This window comes from Mirounga leonina, unplaced genomic scaffold (genome assembly GCF_011800145.1).
Source record: "Mirounga leonina isolate KUSES-001 unplaced genomic scaffold, KU_Mleo_1.0 Mir_151, whole genome shotgun sequence".
In the NCBI taxonomy this organism is placed as follows: domain Eukaryota; kingdom Metazoa; phylum Chordata; class Mammalia; order Carnivora; family Phocidae; genus Mirounga; species Mirounga leonina.
In genome coordinates, this window is record NW_023270377.1 from 55,635,534 (window position 1) to 55,660,597 (window position 25,064).

Consider the following 25,064-nt stretch of genomic DNA (forward strand, 5'->3'; position numbering starts at 1 on the left):
AGCCACCCAGGTGCCCCTCCATACTTTTTAATGGAAAAATAAATACATAAGAATAGTCCTGAAAATTCTAAAAAAGGAGAGGAATGAGAAGCAGAGGTCTGCCAGGCATCATATACATTATAAAACTTCATTAATTAAGTTTGCTATAGTGATTGCTTCTCGGCCTTTTGGCTAAGATCAAGTGTAAAAGTTTGCTATAGTGTATATAAATAGTGTATAAAATAATTAAAAGTTTGGCACAGTGTATAAATAAATAGTGTATGAATTAATTAAGTTTGCCACAGACCAAAGAAAGAGACACAAGAATCCAGAAATAAATCCCAAAAGAATTTTTGCATATGATATAGTATGATCTTTATGGTTTTTATATATGATAAAATGACATTTCAAATCATTGGGGGAAAATGGTGTTGAGTTATATATATATATATAAAAAAATTAAAGTCAGTTCAATTAAAGAAAAAAAGCTTGATTCCTGCCTTATTCCTTATACCAAAATAAATCACTGTTATTAGTTTGTCAGAACGTGAAGGTAATTCTTGCTAAAGCTTTTGATAGTTAAATAAACTGACAGAATAGTCAGCATAGTTATATATTGACACCTGTATATCTTTTCATTTTTAGCTTTATATATTGCTAAATCTCATCTAAAAACAATAAATTGGATGGGGTTTATGTGGTTGTTGGAAAGACAGCACCTAAATTTGGCAGAAAGTGCTTCATAAATGAAAGTTGGTGAAAAACCTTCATGTTTTGGTTGGAGGTTTATGGAATGTTACTTTTAGTAAAAGTGAGGAAGGTTTGATTATATTGATTGAGTTTTAGGTATTCTGCTATATTTTAACATTTAGCATTTTTAATTTTAGTACAGTTAAGCACTAAATATTAAGGATTTAAAATATTTACCATAATTAAAGTGTTATTCTGTTATATTGAGGTTCCAAGTATTCCCTGTTAGTATACCTTTATAATTTTATAGTGCAAGTCACTAGATTATATATAACAGAAATTCATACTGTACTAATTTTTCAAATAGTATCAGTTTCATTCAGAAAAGAACAACTGGGATGATTTGATGAAATAAGGGAGAGTTTTTAGTATATTTTAGAATTGATTGTATATTTGAACTTACTAATTTTCCATACTAATTCTGTGTTCAGCTACAAGAATCATCTTGTTTTTTTTTGTTTTGTATTTTTTTTCACGATTTTATTTATTTATTTGACACAGAGAGAGAACACAAGCAGGGTGAGCTGCACAGGGAGAGGGAGAAGCAGGCTCTCCACTGAGCAGGGAGCCCAACGTGGGGCTGGATCCCAGGACCCTGGGATCATGACCTGAGCCGAAGGCAGACACCCACCCAACTGAGTCACCCAGGTGCCCCCATCTTGTTTCTAATAAGTTTTTCAGTTGATTTTTTTTGAGTTTACAAGTATTGGGGCACCTGGGTGGCTCAGTTGGTTAAGTGTCTGCCTTCGGCTCAGGTTATGATCTCGGGGTCCTTGGGATCAAGTCTCGTGTTGGCTCCCTCCTCAGCAGGGAGTCTGCTTCTCCCTCTCCCTCTGCTCCTCTTTCACTATTGCTCTCTCAAATAAATAAATAAAAAATCTAAAAAAAAAAAAAGTTTATGAGTATTCAGACATTTGTGAACAGCAATAATTTTACCACCTTTCATATTTTTTGTCTGATTTTTTTTCTTTTGGCTAATTATGTTGGCTAATACCTTCAGGACAATGTTAAGTAATAGAGAAAATAGTGAATATTCTGGACTTGTTCCTTGGGAATGCTTCTAATGTTTCCCCATTGGACATTATTTTGACTTTCGGATTGAAACATTTTATCATGTTAAGGAATTTTCTATCCACATTTAGTTTTCTTTTAAATCAAGAAAGATTGTTGAATTTTGTTAAATGCTATTTCATTATCTATGGAGATAGCCATTTGATTTTTTCATCTTATATCCCTTAATATGATAGATTATATTAAATATTGAATTCAAAGATTGAAATCCTGAATTCCAGGAAAATTTCTACTTTCATAATTGTAATCATTTTTTATAAACATTAAAAGTTTTTATTTTTTAATGCTCTAGGATAGTTTAAATAGAACTGGCATCTGTGCTTTATAAGTCTGGTAGTATTCTGAGTTTGGGGCTTTTTATGGAGGGTAGCTCTTAACTTTTTAAATTCAGTAGTAGTTAATCTTTTTGGTTCTCTGCCTCTTCCAAGGTTAGTTTTGTTAATTATATATATGTAATTACTCATTCTACAGTTTTAAAGATTTATTTATTTTTTGCAAGAGAGAGAGAGAGAGCAGGAGGGACAGAGGGAGAATCTGAAGCAGACTCCACAGTGAGCCTGAAGCCTGATGTGGGGCTCATCCCACAATCCTGAGATCATGAGTCTAAGATCACGACTGGAGCAGAAACCGAGAGTTGGATGGTCAACTGACTGCACTATCCAGGCTCCCACTCATTCTACAGTTTTAAAATATATTTCTGTAGAGTGTTTTAATAGTAGTAGTCATCACTGTCTCTTACTGATTTAAAAAATTTTTTGTATGGGGCACCTGGGTGGCTCAGTTGGTTAGGCTTCGGATTCTTGATCTCAGCTCAGGTCTTGATCTCAGGGTCATGGGTTCAAGCCCCGCATTGGTCTCTGTGCTGGGTGCTGGGTGTGGAGCCTACTTAAAAAAAAAAAAAAGTTAAAAAAATTTTTTTGTATCTATGATTATTGCTTCCTTATTGTTTCTTATTTTGTATTGTTTCTTATATTGTTTCTTATTTCTTATTTTGTATATTTGTACATTTTCTCTTTTGTGATTGTTTTTATTAGTTGTTTATGTATCTTTTTTCTCTCAAAGAACCAGCTTTTAAAAAATTACTTTTTATTCTTTTTTTCCTCTTAGGCTTATTTTATTCCTGTAACTTAAATTGGATACTTAATACATTATTTTCATTCTTTCTTATTTATTAATACAATAAATACACTGTATTTGAGGTCATGATATTTTTTGACCACTGCTTAATTTTATTCCTCGTGTTTTGATATGTAGTGATTTGCTTTGGTTATTTTCTAGATATCATGAATTTTTTTTTAAATTTGGTGTTGTAATTTAAGCAGTTTTCCCAGGTGACAAATGTGTGTTTGTATGTTTGGTCTCTGGTTTAGTTACTGTTTCTAGTTTTACTGTATTGCTTTCAAAGCATATTGTTTAATATTTCTACTTCTTTGAATTTATTGAGTTTTTTTTTGGTTGTATGCTATTTGGTCAATGGTTGCCTTTCACAAACACTTGAAGATGTATTTTTTTTTTTCAGGTGCATAGAGTTTAATAATATCAATGAAAACTACCTTCTTATGTTGTATAGTTCTTCTGTATTCTAGTAATATATTTCAACTTCTTGCTGTTTAGTTTTGCTTTATGAATGTTCCTTTAAAAGAAACCTTTTTATTTTGAAATAATTACAGATTCACATGAAGTTGCAAAAAAACACAAAAAAATGTACAAGCAGGTCCCATGCATCCTTCACCCAGCCTTCCCCAGTGGTAACATCTTGCATGAGTATAGTAAAATATCACAACCAGGAAACTGATGTTGGTTCAACTCATAGAGTCTATCAGATTTTACCAGTTTTACATGCACTTTTGTGTGTGTGTTTTATATTTCTATGTAATTTTATCACATCTGTAGCTTCATGTCACTACCCCACAGTTCAGTTTCAGAACTGTTCTAAAACCACAGGACTTGGATTGCTTGGCAGGCTCAGTTGGTGGAGCATGTGGCTCTTGATCCTCAGGGTCATGAGTTCAAGCCACACTTGGGTGTTGAGATTAAATAAATAAATAAATAAATAAATAAATAAATAAATACCACAGGGCTCCTTTTTGCCGTCCCTTTGTAGTTATACCAACCCTCCTCACCTGCCCCATTCTTAACCCTTCCACCCACTAATCTGTTTTATATCTCTGTAATTTTGTTATTTCAAGAATTATAAAACGAAGTCACCTAGCTTATAATCTTTTGAAACTGGCTTTTTTCATTTGGCATATTCTTGAGATCCATTCAAGATGTTAAGTGTATTAATAGTTTCTTTTTATTGTTGAGTAGTATTCCATGGTAATGATGTACCACAGTTTGTTTAACTATACACTTGTTGAAGGACATTTGGATAGTTGCCAGTTTTTGGCTATTACGAATAAGGCTTCTGTGAACATTTTTATATAGGCATTGTCTGAACATAAGTTTTCATTTCTCTGGGGCATATGGTAGGTACATGTTTAGTTTTTAAAGAAACTGCTAAACTTTTTTTTAGAGTAGATGTACCATTTTACATTTCCACTGGTTGCATATAAATGATCTCTTTTCTCTACATCCTTGTCAGCATTTGGTATTTCACTATTTCCTATTTTGATCATTTTGATATGTGTGTAGTGATATTTCATTGTGGTTTTAATTTACATTTCCCTAAGGGCTAATGATGTTGAAACTCTTTTCATGTATTTATTTGCTATTTATATCTCCTCTTCTGTTCATGTCTGTTCATGTCTTCTAATTTTCGAATTGGGTAATGGTTTTTTTGCTGTTGAGTTTTGAGAGTTCTTTATATATTGTAGATACAAGTTATTTGTTGGGTATATGGTTTGCAAATATTTTTTTACCAGTCTATAGTTTGTCTTTTTATTCTCTTAATAGGACTTTTGCAGAGCAAAATTTATTAAATTTTTCCTTTTATGGATGTGCTTTTGTTGTCAAGAACTCTTCCCTAACTATAGGTTCTGAAGATTTTCTTCGTTTTTTTTCTATGCATTTTTTTCTTCTAACATTTTACACTTAAATTCATAAGCCATTTTGAGTTAATTTTTATATAAGGTGTGAGGTTCATGTTGAGATTCTTTTATTTTTTTCTTTCTTTCATTTTGCCCATGGGTGCTGAGTTGCCCAGCACCATTTGTTGGAAAGGAACTGCATCATTTTTTAACACTATGAAATCACTTTCTTTTTCTAGTTTAAAGCTTTCTTGGCGGGGGTGGCAGGGAGGTTCTTGAATTCAGCTTTGTGGGGTATTAAGATACAACCCTTGTTTTGTTAGTATTTGCCTAATATACTTTTGCCTATGGTTTTATTTTCTTCAACTTTCAAAAACTCTTAGTTTTAGGTGTTAGTTTATATTATAGGGTTGGGTTTTATTTTTGTGATCTAGTCTGGAAGTCTTTTGCTCTGGTGAGTTCAGCTCATTTACATTTATTGAGAGGAAAGATGGTGGTCTAGGTTTCGGAACATAATTTTGCATTTTTCCTTTTTTTTTAAAAAAACTTAAAAATAAATCTCTATGTGGTATGTTTACCTTACTTTTGCCCAGTTATTTGTAGGAGGTTTGTGTGAGTATGGGTGCATGTCTTTCCACATTCCAGGCTATCTAGAATTTTCATTATGATCCAGGATTTAATGTGCTAGTTTGTTCAGCTTTTATCTTTCCCCAGCCAATAGGGGTAGGCAACTGTGTATTTTTTCCTCATACAAAACCTCTTTTCTCTCCTGCTGCCATAGAAACAATGTTCTTTGTAAACATGGTGTTTCTGAATGGTTTCTCTTTAAGTTCTGTCTTTTCTGTTTTGTTGTTGGAACCAAACTGAGGAGTTTCTGCCTATAGCACGTGTGTCTTATTCTTGTTATAAATATGGGCTTTAGGCTTTACACTTTGAGAAGTTTGTCTTGCTACCTCTTTGTGAGATAAGCAGTTTTCCTTTTCTGCTTGCACTCTTGATCTCCATGATCTCCATTACTTTTGGGAGACTGTCCACATATTTTGAGAGTTGGGTTTTAGCTATATCTTATTTTACCAGGACAGGAATTTGTTTTTGTTTTTGATCTCCTTGTTGTTTAGAGTATTTCCCTTTTTTTTTTTTTTTTTTAAATCTATTTATTTGAGAGAGAAAGAGCGAGCAAGAGAGCACAAGCCACGGGTGGGGGGAGAGGCAGAGGGAGAACCAGACTCCCTGCTGAGCCAGGAGCCATATTCAGGGCTTGATCTCAGAATCATGACCTGAGCCCAAGGCAGACGCTTAACCAACTGAGCCACCCAGGCGCCCCTGTTTAGAGTATTTCTAAGAAGAGAAGAGGGAAATGGAAATTATGCCACTGTTGTCAAAGTAGGACTCAGTAATAGTGTCTTTAATAGCGTCACAAAACATGTTGCTCTATTTTCATAAGTTATAGTTAATTATTAAGAAAGCAAAAACCTTTATTGGAATAACTAGAACATAGATTTCTGAAGAACCTTTCCCCCCCTAGACTTTGTTTTAAAAATACAAAAGAATTTCATTTAATTTAGCCTAAAAGATTAACATACTATATATGTTCTGCTGTTCAAGTCTTGAAGGAAATGTGTATTGTTTGATAGCTCATTTTCTCCAGCAGTAGTTCTGATAAAAACCAAAAGGAGAACTTCTTGTCTGCAAAGGAGATTACTGTGTTTTATTTTGAAGTAAGGGAGTATATTTCAAATCTTGTAGTTTTTACACTTTGAAAATTATATATGCTTTTGAAAAATATCTAAGAAAATTTAATGATTTCCTACGGAATTCTAGTCACTATCTCTACAGTTCCTTCCAGTGTTCTCTGTTTTCCTGTACTTTTTTCTTTTTTTCTAAATCATCTCTCTGCTGCCACAATTTCAGCGGGTTTGTAGTGGAGAAACAGTATGAGTTTCCTGTTGTAGGATCCTTGAGGGTTATGAGCAATATGTCTAACCTCTCCTCTCCCTTCCCTTGGTAAGGACAATGCTCAGTGTCTTTTATTGCTTAGGTAGTTGTCTGAGTCATAAAAATGAATCACCACCACATAAAAAACATGTTTTGGTTATCTCTTGCTATAATAAGTTGCCCCAGAACTTAGTAGCTTAAAACAACAAATGTTTATTATCTCTCACAGTTTCTGAGGGGCAGGAAGGAATGTGGGAGCAGTTTAGTTGGGTGGTTCTAGCTCAGGGTCTTTATTCATATATAAATTGCAGTTAAGCTGTTGGCTGGAGCTACAGTTACCTCAAGGCTTAACTAAAGATGGAGAATTTACTTCTAAGCCCACACATGTAGTTTGCAGGCCTAATCTCTTCACTGGCTCTTTGCCAGAGACCTCTGTTTTTTGCCACATGGGCCTTCCCATAGAGTTCCCTGAATGTCCTCATGTCATACTAGCTGGCTTCTCTTAGAAGAGAGAGAGAGAGATGGTGAGTGGAAGAAGAGAACTAACATGGAAGCTGCAGTCCTTTATAACCTAATCTTGAAGTTACATACTATTACTTCTGCCGTATTCTATTGGTTACACAGGCCAACACTGGTAAGGGAGGACTACACAAGGTGTAAATACCAGGAGACAGGGTTCACTGGTGACTACCTTGCAAGTGAACTCCCAAGAATAGCAATGATGTATTTTAGAGTAAAGAAATAACATAAATTCAGATACAATGTTCTTCTTTTCTTTTCTTTTTCTTTCCTTTCTTTTCTTTACCTTCTTTCTTTCTTTTTTTTGAGAGAGAGAGTGCACACCTGCGGAGGAGCAGGGGCTGGAGGGGCAGAGGGAGAGAGAATCTTTTTAAAAAAATTTTTTTAAATTCTTTATTTAAATTCAATTTAGTTAGTATATAGTATATTTTACTAGTTTCAAGGGTAGAATTTAGTGATTCATCAGTTGCATATAATAGCCATTGCTATTTACATCAAGTGCCCTCCTTAATGCCTATCACCTAGTTACCCCCCCCCCACCTCCGCTCCATCAACCCTCAGTTTGTTTCCTAGAGTTAAGAATCTCTTACGGTTTGCCTCCCCCTTTGTTTTCATCTTATTTTATTTTCTCTTCCCTTCTTCTATGTTCATCTGTTTTGTTTCTTAAATTCTACGTATGAATGAAATCATGGTATTTGTCTTTCTCTGACTGATTTATTTCTCTTAGCATAATACCTTCCAGTTCCATTCACATCGTTGCAAATGGCAAGATTTCATTCTTTTTGATGGCTGAGGACTATTCCATTGTGTATTTATACCACATCTTCTCTGTCCATTCATCTGTTGATGGACATCTGGGCTCTTTCCATAGTTTGGCTATTGTGGACATTGCAGCTATAAACACTGGGGTGCATGTGCCCCTTCAGATCACTATTTTTGTATCTTTTGGATAAATACCTAGTAGTGCAATTGCTGGGTGGCAGGGGTAGTTCTATTTTTAACTTTTTGAGAAACCTCCATACTGTTTTCCAGAGTGGCTGCACCAGTTTGCATTCCCACCAACAGTGTAAGAGGGTTCCCCTTTCTCTGTATCCTTGCCAACACCTGTCATTTCCTGAGTTGTTAATTTTAGCCATTCTAACCAGTGTCAGGTGGTAGCTCATTGTGATTTTGACTTGTATGTCCTTGATGCTGTGTGATGTGGGGCATTTTTTCATGTGTCTGTTAGTCATTTGTATGTCTTCTTTGAAGAAATGTCTGTTCATGTCTTCTGCCCATTTCTTGACTGGGTTTTTTATTTATTGGGTGTTGAATTGGATAAGTTCTTCATATATTTTGGATACCAGCCCTTTATCTGATAAGACGTTCACAAATATCTTCTCCCATTCTGTCGGTTGTTTTGGTTTTGTCGACTATTTCCTTTGCTGTGCAAAAGCTTTTTATCTTGATGAAGTCTCAGTAGTTCATTTTTGCTTTTGTTTCCCTTGGCTTTGGAGACGTGTCTAGCAAGAAGTTGCTGCAGCCAAGGTCACAGAGGTTGCTGCCTGTATTCTCCTCTAGGATTTTGATGGATTCCTGTCTCACATTTAGGTCTTTCATCCATTTTGAGTTTATTTTTGTGTATGGTGTAAGAAAGTGGTCCAGTTTCATTCTTCTACATGTGGCTATCCAGTTTTCCCAGCACCATTTGTTGAAGAGACTGTGTTTTTTCCATTGGACATTCTTTCCTCCTTTGTCGAAGATTAGTTGACCATAGAGTTGAGGGCCCATTTCTGGGTTCTCTATTCTGTACCATTGATCTATATGTCTGTTTTTGTGCCAGTACCATACTGTCTTGATTGCAGCTTTGTAATAGAGCTTAAGTCTGGCTTTGTGATGCCACCAGCTTTGGTTTTCTCTTTCAACATTCCTTTGGCTATTCAGGATCTTTTCTGGTTCCATACAAATTTTAGAATTATTTGTTCCAGCTCTGTGAAAAATGTCAGTGGTATTTTGATAGGGATTGCTTTGAATGTGTAGATTGCTTTGGGTAGCATAGACATTTTAACAATATTTGTTCTTCCAATCCATGAGCATGGAATATTTTTCCATTTCTTTGTGTCCTCAATTTCTTTCATAAGTATTCTATAGTTTTCAGAGCACATATCCTTTACCTATTTGGTTAGGTTTATTTCTAGGTATCTTTTTGGTATAATTGTAAATGTACCAAATTTACAATGTATCGAATGTAAAATGTAAAATTCCTTGATTTCTCTTTCTTCTGCTTCATTGTTAGTGTATAGAAATGCAGCTGAGTTCTGTGAATTGATTTTATATCCTGCGACTTTGCTGAATTCCTGTATCAGTTCAAGCAATTTTTGGGTGGAGTCTTTTGGGTTTTCCACGTAGAGTATCATGTCATCTGCGAAGAGTGAAAGTTTTGACTGCTTTCGCTATTTGGATGCCTTTTATTTCTTTTCGTTGTCTGATTGTTGAGGCTAGGACTTCCAGTACTATGTTAAACAACAGTGGTGAGAGTTGACATCTCTGTTGTATTCCTAACCTCGGGGAAAAGCCCTCAGTTTTTCCCTGTTGAGGACGATATTCGCTGTGGGTCTTTTGTATATGGCTTTTATGATATTGAGATATGTTCCCTCCATCCCTGCATGGCAGAGAGTTTTTTTTTTTTATCAAGAAAAGATGCTGTATTTTGTCAAATGCTTTTTCTGCATCTATTGAGAGGATCATATGATTCTTGTCCTTTTATTAATGTAGTGTGTCACATTGATTGACTTGAGGATGTTGAAACACCCCTGCAGCCCAGGAATAAATCCCACTTGATCATGGTGTATAATCCTTTCAACGTAGTGTTGGATCCTATTAGCTTGTATCTTGGTGAGAATTTTTGCATCCATGTTCATCAGGGATATTGGTCTGTAATTCTCCTTTTTAGTGGGGTCTTTGTCTGGTTTTGGGATTAAGGTAATGTTGGCCTCATAGAGTTTGGAAGTTGTCCTTCCATTTCTATTTTCTGGAACAGTTTCAGAAGAATAGGTATTAATTCTTCTTGAAATGTTTGGTAGAATTCCCCTGGGAAGCCATCTGGCCCTGGACTCTTGTTTGTTGGGAAATTTTTTTTTACTAATTCAATTTCTTTGCTGGTTATGGGTCTTTTCAGGTTTTCTATTTTTTCTTGTCTCAGTCTTGGTAGTTTATATGTTTCTAGGAATTTATCCGTTTATTCCAGATTGCCTAATTTGTTATATAATTGCTCATAATATTCTCTAATAATTGTATTTCTTCAGTGTTGATTGTGATCTCTCCTCTTTCATTTATGATTTTATTTATTTGGGTCCTTTCTCTTTTCTTTTTGATAAGTCTGGCTAGGGGCTTATCGATCTTATTAATTCTTCCAAAGAACCAGCTCCTAGTTTCACTGATCTGTTCTAGTGTTTTGTTTTTTTATTTCTATATCATTGATTTCTACTCTAATCTTTATTATTTCTATTCTCCTGCTGGATTTAGGCCTTATTTGCTGTTCTTTTTCCAGTTCCTTTAGGTGTATGGTTAGGTTGTGTATTTGAGACTTTTCTTGTTTCTTGAGGAAGGCCTGTATACTTCCCTCTTAGGACTGCCTTTGCTGCATCCCAAAGGTTTTGAACTGTTGTGTTTCATTTTTATTTATTTCCATGAATTTTTAAAATTCTTCTTTAATTTACTGGTTGACCCAATCATTCTTCAGTAGGATATTATTTAACCTCCATGTATTTGTGTTCCTTCCCAATTTTTTCTTGTGGTTCAAGTTTTATAGCACTGTGGTCTGAAAATATACATGATATGATCTCAGTCTTTTTGTACAGGTTGAGACCTGATTTGTGACCCAGTGTGTGATCTATTTTGGATAATGTTTCCTGTGCACTTGAGAAGAATGTGTATTCTGCTGCTTTAGGATGAAATGCTCTGAATTTATCTGTGAAGTCCATCAGGTCCAGTGTGTCATTCAAAGCCCTTGTTTCCTTGTTGATCTTCTGCTTAGATGATCTGTCCATTGCTGTGAGTGGGGGGTTCAAGTCCCCTACTATTATTGTATTGTTATCAATGAGCTTAATTTTATTTTTAATTGGTTTATATATTTAGCTGCTCCCAAGTTAGGGGCATAAATATTAATAATTGTTAGATCTTCTTGTTGGATAGCCCCTTTTATTATGATATAATAAATATAATCATCTCTTATGAAAGTCTTTGGTTTAAAATATAGTTTGTGTGATATAAGAATGGCTCCTCCAGCTTTCTTTTGATGTCCATTAGCATGATAAATGGTTCTTTACCCTCTCACTTTCAATCTGGAAGTGTCTGGGTCTAAAATAAGTCTCTTGTAAGCAGTATATTGATGGGTCTTGTTTTTTAATCCATTCTGATACCCTGTGTCTTTTGATTGGAGCATTGAGTCCATTTACATTCAGAGTAATTATTGAAGGATATGAATTTAGTGCCATTGTATTACCTGTAAAATCACCGTTCTTATGGATTGTCTCTGTTCCTTTCTGGTCTTTGTTACTTTTGGGCTCTCTCTCCGCTCAAAGGACCCCCTTTAATATGTCTTGCAGGGCTGGTTTAGTGTTCACAAATTCCTTTAGTTGTTGTTTGTCCTGGAAACTCTTTATTGGAGAGAGAGAATCTTTTTTTTTTAGAGATTTTATTTATTTATTTGAGAGAGAGAATGAGAGAGAGAGAGAGAGAGAGAGAGCACATGAGAGGGGGGAGGGTCAGAGGGAGAAGCAGACTCCCTGCTGAGCAGGGAGCCCCATACGGGACTCGATCCCAGGACTCTGGGATCATGACCTGAGCTGAAGGCAGTCGCCTAACCAACTGAGCCACCCAGGTGCCCCGAGAGAGAGAATCTTAAGCAGCTTCCACACCCAGTGCAGAGCTGACCCAGGGCTTGATCATTGGATGGCCCTGAAATCATAACCTGAGCCAAAATCAAGAGTTGGACACTTAACCAACTGAGCCACCCAGGCACCCCTACAATGTATTGCTTTTATAAAATTATGAATAATGTTTGTATGCGTTCTGCCATGTTCTTTGGAGAAAGAGGTATTTTGCTATATTTACATTGAATTTAAGAGATTATCTTGACAAATTTGTGATTAGGATCATTCTTTGACTTACTTTTAATATCATTTGATGTTTTACTGATATAAGGCCCAAAGAATTCTCCTCATAAAAATCTTTGAAAGATGGTGTTTAGCTCAGTTTACTTATCAAGTACTTACTTGAAGGTAAGCTTTTTTTTTCTTCTAGATAGCTTATTTTATTTAGTAGAGAAGATCCGTCGAATGTTAAATAATAGGGAAGTAGTAATAACTTATATTTGTACAGTGTGCTGGATTTGGGGTAAAATGTGATTTTCCCTCAGTGCATGGGAATAGATAGATTTTTGGAGTTGATGCTTACTTAGTAAGAAGGGATTCTGTACTTTGTTTTTTTGGGGGAGGCATTTCATAGACTCCTTACAGAGTGATGAACACAGTGGTCTCTCCAGAGAAACACACTTACGCACACAAAGGCAATTTCATAATTCTGGGGGACCCTCAGAAGGTCTGTGGATTTTAGATTGAGAACTCTTTTGAAAGCAGATATAGACCTCTGATGTCTCTGAAAGAAAGAGTACTTCCTGGTTTTCAAAATATAAAGGGAAGCACTGTACTGAACTCTCACTGGAAATGTATATTTGTTTTCATTTTATATGGCTTCTAATTCACTTATCCTAATGATGGTTTTTGTTTCTCAATTTTGCTTCCTCTGTAGCATCTGGAGCATAAGAACAGTGCTTATTTTCTTCTTTTCCAAGAGAACAGAAAGAAATAGTAAGTTTAATTTCTAAGTTTTTATAAATACATTTAAAAAAACACCTTCTTATAGTGCATTGGTTTGTAACTGAATGGCAGGTTGTGAAATGGTGTATTGAAATGACAATCTTGTAAATATTGAAGGGTTGTTTACTATCAAGCATTTTGAATAATCAAGAGGATTCTCTTTTTCATTTGTGTTATTTTTGTCTTGTTCATTTAGAATTTTTTTACACAAAATAATTCATTTCATTAATTCATCTCTTAAATTGAAAGTATTTGTTAATCTTTATACAAAACTTACATTATTATAGAGTAGAACATAGTTAGACATCTTTTGATTTGTTCTATTAATTGTACCGTTCTCTTTAACCTCACAGCTCCTAGGCTTTTGTTTTTATGGAAATATGCAAATTATGATAATACTTCCTTCTGTATTCTGTGTACCTATAGATTTTAAAGTTTTTCAGGTCTTAAAAGTATGAGTTATAATTAAATAAAGATATATAAATTTCATTTAAATGAACTTTATTGTGACTTCTTTCTTGTTTTAACTTTTCATTGTGGAAAATTTCACATACAAAATTACATATACAAAAGTAGGGTGAATAGTATAATAAGTCCTCATATACCTATCACACAATGTAAACAATCATCAACTCATGGTTAGTCTTTTTTAATTTTAACCCCACCTACTTATCTACCTACTGTATTATTTTGAAGTATATCCCAGTTATATCTATCCATGACAGGCTTTTTAAAAAAATACATTATACAATACATTATCATTAATGTAATGCAATAACATTATCATATCTGAAAAAGAATTCTTAATATCATAAAATATTAAATATATTTTGTTTGATTCAAGATCCAAATAAGGTTCATACAGATATATGACTTTTGAACTTCCCCCCTGAGTTATGACTTCTCTTCAACCTGGCTTAGACTCACTGGGCTAGCCCAATGCCCATTCCTTGCAGATACCCTTGATTCCTTTGCCCCTCTTTTCCATCCTACTTGTCTGGCAAAAACTGTACCTTCTTTAAATATAATTATATGCTTAATCTATGACTGGCAAAACTCTATCCTGGTTAAAAACTTTTAAAGCTTAATCTATCTGCATCAGAAAAGCTAAATTTATTAGAGGAAAATCATACAGCGTAGTGACCAGACTTATTTAATTTTTTATTTTTTAAAAAGATTATTTATTTTTTATTTATTTGAGAGAGAGGGCATGAGTTGGGGGGGGATGGAGGAGCAGAGGGAGAGGGAGAAGCAGACTCCCTGCTGAGCAGGGAGCCTGATGTGGGGCTGGATTCCAGGATCATGACCTGAGCCAAAGGCAGATGCTTAACTGACTGAGCCACCAGGTGCCCCTGACCAGACTTATTTTAAATCTATTACTGTAAATACATGTACTGCTGCACAGTCCTATTTCATAGTTCCCTAGAAAATTTACTTTTTTCTCTTTGAGAGTATTTTTTGAGATTGTATTTCTCTTCAAATAGCTAATACCTGCCTTCCTGCAAATAAACAAAAACCAAACCAAAATAAAACCAATCAACCAACCAACCAAATAAAAATTCAAAATACACAGACAAGCAAAATCGCACAAAAATCTACCTGGCTACTCTCATGTGATAGTCTTACTTTATGGAGAAAAAAGATATAAACAGATGAGAGCTACCTCCACCACCAAATATATCAAGCTCCATCTGTTACTCAGTATGTTGTCATCCTTCAATGGTAGTCTGGAAGACAGACCTTGATTCTGTCTATGGCTAAGCCCTCCATTTATACTTTGGATTCTAGATATTCTGTCCATCTCAAGAACTTTGTTCTTGCAGTTATCTCTTCTTGCAGTTATCCTCCTTTGTATTAACTATTTCTATTGGATTGTCTCTATTGGTGTATAATCTCGCTTCCATATAATCAGCTGGGGGGGGAGAAACCCTATCCTGACTTCATATTCCCTTTAATCTCCATGCATTTCTCTCTCCCCTTCAAAGTCCAATCAGCTCTACCTCCACAGTTATTTCAGATCTGAACTTCTGACCTGCTTTACTACAACTACTGTTCTAATTCAGGTGATCATCATCTCCTACTTGTACTAGGAGTGGCTTCCTAACTAGTCTATTTTTAAGGTATAAATGAATTGTGTCTTTTCTGCTTCAAATTCTCTAATGGCCTCCCATGGCAGCCAGAGTAAATCTGAATTCTTTTAGCCTACTTTCTGGCTTATGCTCATTCTCTAACTTCATCTCTCTCTACTCTTCTTTTTTCACTTTTGTTCCAGCCACACTGGCTGTCTTTTCATCCTACAGATAAGTTTTAATTCTCTGAACTTCAGTTTCCTAATTTGTAAAGTGGAAACATGCATTATCATCATCATAAATATGAAATATTTGTTTAGGAAGGATTATTATGAGTATTAAGTGAAACTATATACCAAAGTATATAAAAATTGCGAAGTGTTAATATACATGTAGGCCGATGGTAGTGATTTTTCTGTTCCTTATTCTTTTTTATTTTTCTTGTCTTTTTAATTTTTCTTGTCTTATTTAATGGGGTAGTACTCAGTATAATAGTGAGTTGAAGTGGGAATAGTAGATTCCTTGTCTAGTTCCTGATTCTCAGTGGAAAAGCTTTTAACGTTTATCATTAAGTATGATGTTTGCTGTGGTTTTAAAAAATATTGATACTTACTATCATATTAAGGAAATTAAGCTTATGGTGTTGTTTCCAGTGATATTTGGTAATATGGTAGATGCTAGGAGGACAGGAAGAAGTTTAAAACAAATATGCTCTCTGACCTCATGGAATTAACAAAATAGTAGAAAATATAAGAGTGCTTGGGTATAATATAATATATATATTAATATCCTCTTTTGTATTATATAGGATATATAAGAGTGCTTGGAAACACTTTTCTAAGGAAATTAAATGTATGAATATTTTAACTTACAAATAGGCACACCATGATATGGTTGTTGTATCATGGAACTCTACATCAAAAACTAATGATGTAATGTATGGTGATTAACATAACATAATAAAATAAAATTTAAAAAAAATTAAGGGATTGCTTAAAAATTTATTTCAGGGATCCTTTTATTTAAAAAAATTTACTAATTCAATTGAATAGGTACAATTTACATGTACATTTAAAATAGACTTCAGAAAAAATTATCTTACAGTCCTACAGAAATTTTTTTTTTAGCATAAAGTCATGTTTAAGCCTGAAGCTATTCATTGTGTCCTTGGTTTTTGTTCTCTATTAGTTTTATTTCCTTTGTTTTATACCTTGGACCTAGTATAGATTAAGGGTTGGCAAACTATAGCCTGTGGGCCAAGTCCTGCCCACCACCTTGTATAGGTCATGATTTAAGAATGATTTTTAGGGGCGCCTGGGTGGCTCAGTTGGTTGAGCATCTGCCTTTGGCTCAAGGTCCTGGGATTGAGCCCTGCATCAGGCTCCCTCCTCCTCAGGGAGCCTGCTTCTCCCTTGGCTACTCCCCCTGCTTGTGCTCTCTTTCTCTCTGTCAAATAAATAAATAAATAAAATCTTAAAAAAAATTATTTTTACATTTTTAAATCATTGAAAAGTTCAAAAGAATATTTTTTGATATTATATTTATTGCATTTGAAATTCAAATTTCTGTTTTTATTGGAGCAAAACACTGCCCATTCATTTAAATGTTGTCTGTAGCTGCTTTCATCCTACAGTGGCAGAGTTAAGTAGTTGTGACAAACTGTATGTAGTGCTCTCAACACTTCAGACTGTTGCAGGATGTACAACAAATCACAGTGACAAAATTATAACTTGACATTTCATGTGCCATATATATCGTGACAATTTTAGTTTTTTTTTTAAATTACCAGTGCATACTCAACATGTAAAAACAACAAAAGAATAAAGGGTTGGACTTTGAATGTTGCATTTTTGGGCACCGTGGACTGTGGATTATTTTGTTATCAAAACACAAAGCATTGTATTTATTATTCAATGACATTATAGCTGTGCTAAAAGAATACAAATATACATTGACATTACCATACTAAGTACTCCTGACATTCCCAACTCACGGAAAAACAATGGTCAGAAAAATTAGAGCATTTAAAATGTAATATCTCATCGTAGCTGAATTTCTTCATAAAAATAAAAAGTGAAAATGGAGCTTCAACTAAGTAAGTTTCTGAGTGGCTTATTAGTGAAGCAGGGAAAGCCATTTATTTACTGATGGTGAATTAATTAAATTGTGTTTGATTGCAGCAGCTGAAAAAATGTGTTCAGAGAAGGTATACTTGCTTAATTAGTAAGTAGCGTTTTGGCAAGAACAATTGCTTGAAGAACTGAGAATATTGGAAGCAAGATAGTCAATTTAAAAACATGATAAATGTTTTCAAGTGATCTTCCTTAGCTCCAATACAGCTGAGTTGTAGTTTATTTGAGGAATCAATACTGACCTTGAAGTTATTGAATTAACGTCTGTGTAAAACAACTCCAGGACAGAATATTTTCAAAGTTGAAAAAAGGCCAATTCAGTCCAACCTGAAGTGGAATCTGCTAAGATGTATTATAAATATTGCTGGTAAAATATTTCCAAAGAAGATACACAGATGCCAACAGACACTTGAAAAGATGCTCAACATCACCAATCATCAGGGAAGTACAAATCAAACCTACAATGAGATATCACCTGACACCTGTTAGGCTAAAATCAAAAAAGATAAGAAACAAGTTTTGGTGAGGATATGGGGAAAAAGGAACCCTTGTGCACTGTTGGTGGGAATGTAAATTGGTACAGCCACTCTGGAGAATAGTTTGGAGGTTTCTCAAAAAATTAAAAATAGAAATACCATATGCTCCAATAATTCAACTATTGGGTATTTATCCAGAAAAAAATGAAAACACCAACTCGAAAAGATATATGCACCCCTATGTTTATTACAGCACTGTTTACAGTAACCACAGAAGTAACTGAAGTGTCAAAAGACAAATGGATAAGGAAAATGTGGTGTGTATGTAAATATATACGTATACAATGGAATGTTACACAGCCATAAAAAAGGATGAAACTGTGCTGTTTGAGAAAACATGGATAGACTTAGAGGGTATTATGCTAAGTGAAAAAAATCAGACTGAGAAAGACAAATAACATATAATTCTACTCATAAATGGAATCTAAAAAAATGAATAAACAAAAAGCAGAATCAGGCCTGTAAATACAGAGAATAAACTGATGATTGCTAGAGGAGAGGAGGGTGGGAGATTGAGCAAAATGGGTGAAGGGGAGAGGGAGATACAGGCCTTGAGTTATGGAGTGAGTAGGTCATGGGAATAAAAGGCACAGCATAAGGAATACAGTCAGTGATACTATAATAGTGATGTCATGGGACAGATGGTAGCTACATTTGTGAACATAGCATAATGTATAAACTTGTCAAATCACTAAGTTGTATACCTGAAACTAATGTAGCATTGTGTGTCAACTATACTGAAAAAATGTGGGAAGCAGAAAAATGCTTATTTGGATTAATTTACAAACTTGGGAAACTGTAAGTGTTTCAATTTTGTGGTTATTCATTGTGTTATGTGACAGTAGGTACTTTGCCGAGCATATTTGAACTGACCAGGTGTTATTAAATTAGTGTCAATGGGGAACTTCATTTACTGTCATGAACTTAACCATTGTCAGTTATGTGAACTTTAATCAGAAATAGAAACTGACTATCATAACTTGCCCAGTCCCACAGCAGTTTGATGGCTCAGCAGTAGTAAAGTTTTATTGTGGTATTTTGAGCTCGGGGCCTAGAGTGTAATATTTCTACATGAAAAGAATCACCTTCAACCACTGTGGTTGAATGCTGACTGGCTTTGGAAAATTAGCTTTTGCTGCAGACTTGATAATGGTTCTTAATGAATTCAACCTAAGATTGCAAGACAAAACAGTCCTTATGTGCAAAACTTATACTGCTATAAAGTCAATTAGAAAACAAATATCATTGTAATGACACAAAGTAATTTTTAAAAAAGACTGAAAAGTTAAAACAAGAAGCAAGATCTCTATTCCCCCCAGAAATTTGCAGCAAGTACATGATCCAAGCTCAAACGATAGTTCCAGCGGTGTTTTTCACACTTGATCTTAGCCAAAAGAAAAGCAATCTAGCAGTGATTTTTCAGACTTCAAGAAGTACAAAGGAAATTTCCATATTTCAAAATCCATTTTAACTGTACAGTTGAGGGGCTTCCACTTATCTTCAGTTGGAAGTGATTAACGTGCAACATAATGATAAGAAAAGGCAAATATCAATAGAAGAATTAAAGAATTCTATAAATGCCTTCCAAACAATGAATACTCAATTAAAATCATGTGCTTGAGGATTGATTTCAGTATTTAGCAGTAGCTATATGTGTGAAAAAACATTTTCAAAAATCAGATGTGTCAAATTGTATGACAGATCAACATTAACATATTAATATTTGCAATCAGTTTTGATGATAGGGAACACTAACTTTCAACCTCATTTAAGTGAAATATTATCTACTCACCAAAAGAAAATAATTCTGTTCTTTTCAGTGATAGACCTATGTTACAAAAAAATTGAGCTCAATTATTATTGCATTTGAATTTTCTCAATAAAGACTTGTGGAAATTTGTTTACTCTTTTGCTTTAAAAGTACTGATTGGTTTTGCCTTTTGGCCCATAATGCCTAAAATATTTACTGTCCAGCCCTTTATAGAAAAAGTTTGCTGACTTCTGGATTAAGTGATAAATATTTGGTTGGTCTTCTCTAACTGTAGATGACTATTCTCTTTAAATAGATGTTAGCAGACTTTTTTTTTTTCCCTTTAGTAGTAAGTCAGCTAACACATTAAAAACTAAAATATTTTGAAAAATTATAGTAAAATCTTTGTATAAGTTTGTATTTGGATTTTTACATAAATAATATACTTTGATTTGGGTATTCAGATGTTTGCTACTCTAGAACTTTAATGAAGAAGTAATAATTTTATTTATAAATTTAAAAATTAATAATTACTTATTCTATTTGATAAAATGTTTAGGTCTTTTTAAATTTTGGAAGTTGTTTTATTCTGTGGGGTGCCTGAGTGGCTCAGTCGTTAAGCGTCTGCCTTCGACTCAGGTCATGATCCCAGAGTCCTGGGATCGAGCCCTGCATCCAGCTCCCTGCTCCACGGGGAGCCTGCTTCTCCCTCTCCCATTCCCCCTGCTTGTGTTCCCTCTCTCGCTGTGTCTCTCTGTGTCAAATAAATAAAATCTTAAAAAAAAAAAAAGTTTTATTCTATATAAAGTCAATTTTTCCCTACTTAGCTTTGTAATATATACGCAACAATATGAAATATATATGTATAAAGATTGAGATAATTTTTGTCTGTACACATCAGTGAGAAATTCTAAGATAAGAAAGTTTTCTTATGGTTGCTTAATATATATTATTTGGCATACTATTTTTAAGGTATCTAAGTATCTTAATATCTGATTTAGCTTTGATTTAAATCTTGTTTTCTAGATGAAGCACTGGATGATTTAAAATCCCAGAAGAAAAAAATAGTAAGTTAACTTATTTAAAATTAATTTATATAAAACAAATACATAAGAACTGAATAAACAGTGTTTATCTGTTATACATTATGACCATCCAAGTAACAAGTATGCTGTTAGATAGCATTTTAATGATGAAGCTGAATTATGAATATTTTTGCTAGTTAATAATGATTGACAGGAAAAGTAGTTATGTGGACTTTTTTTGAATCTGAGAATCTTTGCAGTTGGAAGCTGAGAGGCAAGTAAATGAATCATTGGAGGATTAAATGAGGCAGAGGGTAAAAAGGTAGGTATCCAGATTGATTATTAGGGTTTTAAAAAGGATCATCCATCTACATATGTCACTTCTCAGGTTTTCTGGACACAATAAGGCTAGGTAAGGCTAGAAGAGAGGGAATCAAGATCGGTTGTAAAAGTCAAATTTAACATGAAAAGGCTGAAGGAAGGGGGAAAGAAAGAATTTTTTTTTTCTTTCATTTTCTATCAGCAGCTCTGATCACATGGGTATCTTGTGGGGTCAGATAGATGTGTCCTTCAGATGTTTGGAAAGGGGGCCAAGCATAAGAGAAGAAGAGCCCTAGATGTTTAGAGGGTTTTATCATACTCTCTAATAAGTGAATTGAACTTGTGTTTGACTTGAATTTACATATGCTTTTTTATATAATTATTTTTGAAGTATGAAAATGATAATTGATAACAATGGCTTGTTATGTAGAAACTTATTTAATGAAATTTAATCAGATGCATATGATCAATGTATTTTAGTGTAACATGTAATAAGTAACAATTATGTATGAAACTAATAAAAATTATGAAGGTTAAGATTAATGTAAAAATTGTTCTGTGAGGGCGCCTGGCTGGCTTGGTTGGTAGAGCATGCAACTCTTGATCTTCGGGTTATGAGTTCAACCCCCCACATTGGGCCTAGAGCTTAAAAAAAATTGTTTTGTGAATTGGTAATAAAAGACACTGGTCTTGAGGGTTTAAATGCTTGAAAAATAAAGGAACTTTAATTCCGAGGGGATTTCCTCTTTGAGCTTCTTCAGTGGTCTGTGAGTTATTATCAACATTGCATTGACATTTTTAATGGTCCTGAAACAGAAATATTCCCTTATTTCTTACTATATTTCTTGCATTCCATGCATTATGTAACAGCCAGAAATTCAAAGTGAGGAAATACTAGTGGTTCTCAGTAATATAGAAGTTGTGATGTGATTGGCTTGGTTTGCTGATGTGATAAAAAGAAGAGCTGATAGAGGTGATCGGAGCCAAGCCCCACTTGTACCAAAATGGAGAAATTTTTATTAAAGTAGAAAATAGAAGGAGGAAGACAAAAAAGAAGAAAATTAAAAAAAAATTTAAGTGAAGAGAAGCTGACCCAGTATCAGTGCTATCACATGACCAGAAAGCAGAATCTTGGAGAACAGGTGATTGGGCAAAAACTTAATAAGTAACAGAGCCGACTTGGAACTCTGTGAAAAGACTAGCCAAGCTATTTACTTCTTCTTTAATAGCCCTTGAAGGAATCACAACATAAAGCTGCTTCATCTGGGCCTTACAGTTGGAAAATTCAGTTCAGGGTCAACAGTTGTCTATATCTAAATGGTTCAAGAGGCGTCAATATTACCGAATAGTTTAGTGTGTCATGTATCTTGCAGTCTGATTAAAGAAAAATAAGTTGGCTGCTCCAACTCATGAATTAGGGAACACAATTTGCATTGACTTGACTGTTGTTGGTTATGACTGTTGCTACTGGAAACTAGTCCCTGGCCTTTATTACTCAAGCTCTTAATAGAGCTGCTTTGTTTGAGTTGCTTTACACTTTGTTTAGAACAATAGGTGTTAAGGGTGAGTTAGTAAGGAGTATGGTGCTTGCTGATCATTGTGCTGGTAATGAGAGGCAAAAGAAGGGGCACTACTTTTGAACAAAAGCTAAATGTAATCAAATTGATCTTGTTCATGGATATTTAAGTTTAAACTCCACATTTTTTAGCTTTAAAAATACTTTTATTATTGAAATGCCTGTAGGAAAATAACTGTCAGTCTAAAATTATCCAACTCCTATCCCTCCTCTTTCAATAACAAAATGAATACAAATTACATTTACTACTTGACATTTATTAAAGGTGGTTTCCTTAGGGATGCATCTCTTTATTCTGAATAGATTTGTAATATAATTTGTAATTTGTGTAAGTGTAATTTGTAAGAATGAACGTGAATTATTAATTGATTAAAAAGTTAAATTAGGAAAATTAGTATCTTGACAATGTTTTAAATCAAGAACTTAATGTATTTATTTATTAAAATAAAACTAAGAATTAATCTTTAATTATCTAAAAAACTCCCAAGTTTAGATGTGTACATTTTGCTACTCAAAAAAAATTCAGCTTTTAAAAAAAAAAATTACTGTTTAGTGGATAATCCCTTTGCATCTGTGAGCATCCCGTCAAAACAGTTCAAAATCAAGATCCATCAAAACACAAGTCGAAATTTAAGTGGGTTCATGAAAATGCTGTACTTTTCCAAGAATAGTATTTCTGTTTTCTTTTTTTTTTTTTAGATTTTATTTATTTATTTCAGAGAGTGTGTGCTAGTGCACAAGGGGGGGTGGGGGGTGGGAGACGATCAGGGAGGAGGGAGAGGAGAGGGAAGGGAAGGGAGAGAATCTCTAGCAGGCTCCAGAGGTGGGGCTGGGTCTCATGACCCTGAAATCATGACCTGAGTGGAAACCAAGAGTCGACTTACTGAGCTCAACTGACTGAGGTATACCCAGGTGCCCCTTAAGAATAGTATTTGTATGTGGTAATTCCTTTCTGGCATTTCTCAGGAATTTATGTTTTTCTGAATCCTGAGAAAAATCAGTTGAGAAATTAGGAACATGGGAGGAAGTGTTATAATTCTCTGAGTATTATAGCCTAACAATTAACTACAAATGTTACTGGTTCAAAGGAATCCACTAATGCCAGTTGAAAGAAAGAGCAAGAAATACTGACATGCTGAGCTATAGGTTAATGTGGACATTTGTGGGAACAGGACAGGAGCATGCAGTAGAGAAGTCTTACAATCTAATTAGTCAGTCTTGCTTTTGTGGCCATATTATGTTTTATGGGCCCCGTTTCTTGTTAATGGTGAGTTATTCTTGCAAATAAGTAATAATAAGCTTATACACATGGTATATTTTATGTACAGTCCTGTGAATGACATCCCATGAAATAAATTTTAGAAGCAAAAGAAGTCCTTAAATTAGCAAGTTCAGCATGTAATTCTGTGTAGGGCTGTTGACTTCACTAGTCTGGAAGTTTCAAATGTTATATTTTTATATTACCCAATAACGTTTGCTGCCATTTTCCAGTATTTGAATATTCACTGTAGGCTACAGATCTTTGTAAATACTTTAACAGAAGAAATACAGAGAGAAAAGATGTGACTATTATTTTGGAATACTCCTATGTGAAATCAGAAAATGATGTAAAATCTGAACTAGTAAAAAAACAATATTGATTTCAGCAGTATAACGAAAATCAGGGTAAGCAGACAGTATTTTCATCATTGTAAAAAAGATGAGTTTAAATAATGCAATGTGTACCCTAACACTTTGAATTGAAGATGCTTTGGGGCACACTCCTAATAATTTGACCAGTCAATATGTAACAAAAGAAATTTTTCTACATCTAGAATATTTGCCACAAAGCAAAGATCAAGAATATTGGATAGAGCAATTGATGTTTTGTGTGTTTTAAAATTTTATTTCAAGAATGATAATTTAAATATTAAATATTGGTAGGATTACCTATTAAAATTAAAAATTTTTTTCTGACATTTGTATTAATGTTCCCTTCTTTTAGTGTTATCTATGATAAAATGTCTATATCAAGTAGGAATAATTTTTATGTTATTGAAATATATAATCTTGTCAAAATATTGATTCATAATAAACTGTTTATTATTTTCTTTTTTAAATAAAAAGCCCTGAAACTTTTGGTATAATGTATCACAGAAGAACAATTCACTCATCTTTATATCATTCATTACTATTTAAAATTAAAAAAAATATTATGAAAAACACAAAGCAACTTCTATCTTAGGGAATTCTGAGAATGTAATATTTCATTCCTGAATCCTGGGATGAATATGTTGGGTATTTGGAAACACTGCTGTTTTCAGACCCATTCTGAATAATTGGGTTATCACTAAAGATTATGTGTTATTGTGTTAGGTACTGTTATAGGCTCTTTATCTTATTATATTTAAAGTGCCTAACAGTGCTATGAAGAAAATATTAGTGTATCTGCTTTACAAAAAGAGAAACCGAGGGCAGTGGAATTGCTCAGTCTTTCTAGGTAATTAAGAATGGAGATGTGCTTTGAACCCAGATTTTTTCTGACTTCAGAGTTTAAAGTTTATGTTTTCTACACTGGTCAGAATGTCTCTATTT

General features: G+C 34.0%; 1 protein-coding gene across 2 annotated transcripts in view; it reads left to right on the forward strand.

The window, feature by feature from the left end:
- LNPK (lunapark, ER junction formation factor) overlaps positions 1-25,064 on the forward strand; it is a 78,201-nt gene that overhangs the window by 15,430 nt on the left and 37,707 nt on the right. For both annotated transcript variants that reach the window (XM_035007700.1, XM_035007698.1), the window contains exons 5-6: positions 13,014-13,072; positions 20,595-20,635. In XM_035007700.1, coding sequence (XP_034863591.1) covers positions 13,014-13,072; positions 20,595-20,635 — 100 coding nt within the window. The remainder of the gene's footprint in view (positions 1-13,013; positions 13,073-20,594; positions 20,636-25,064) is intronic.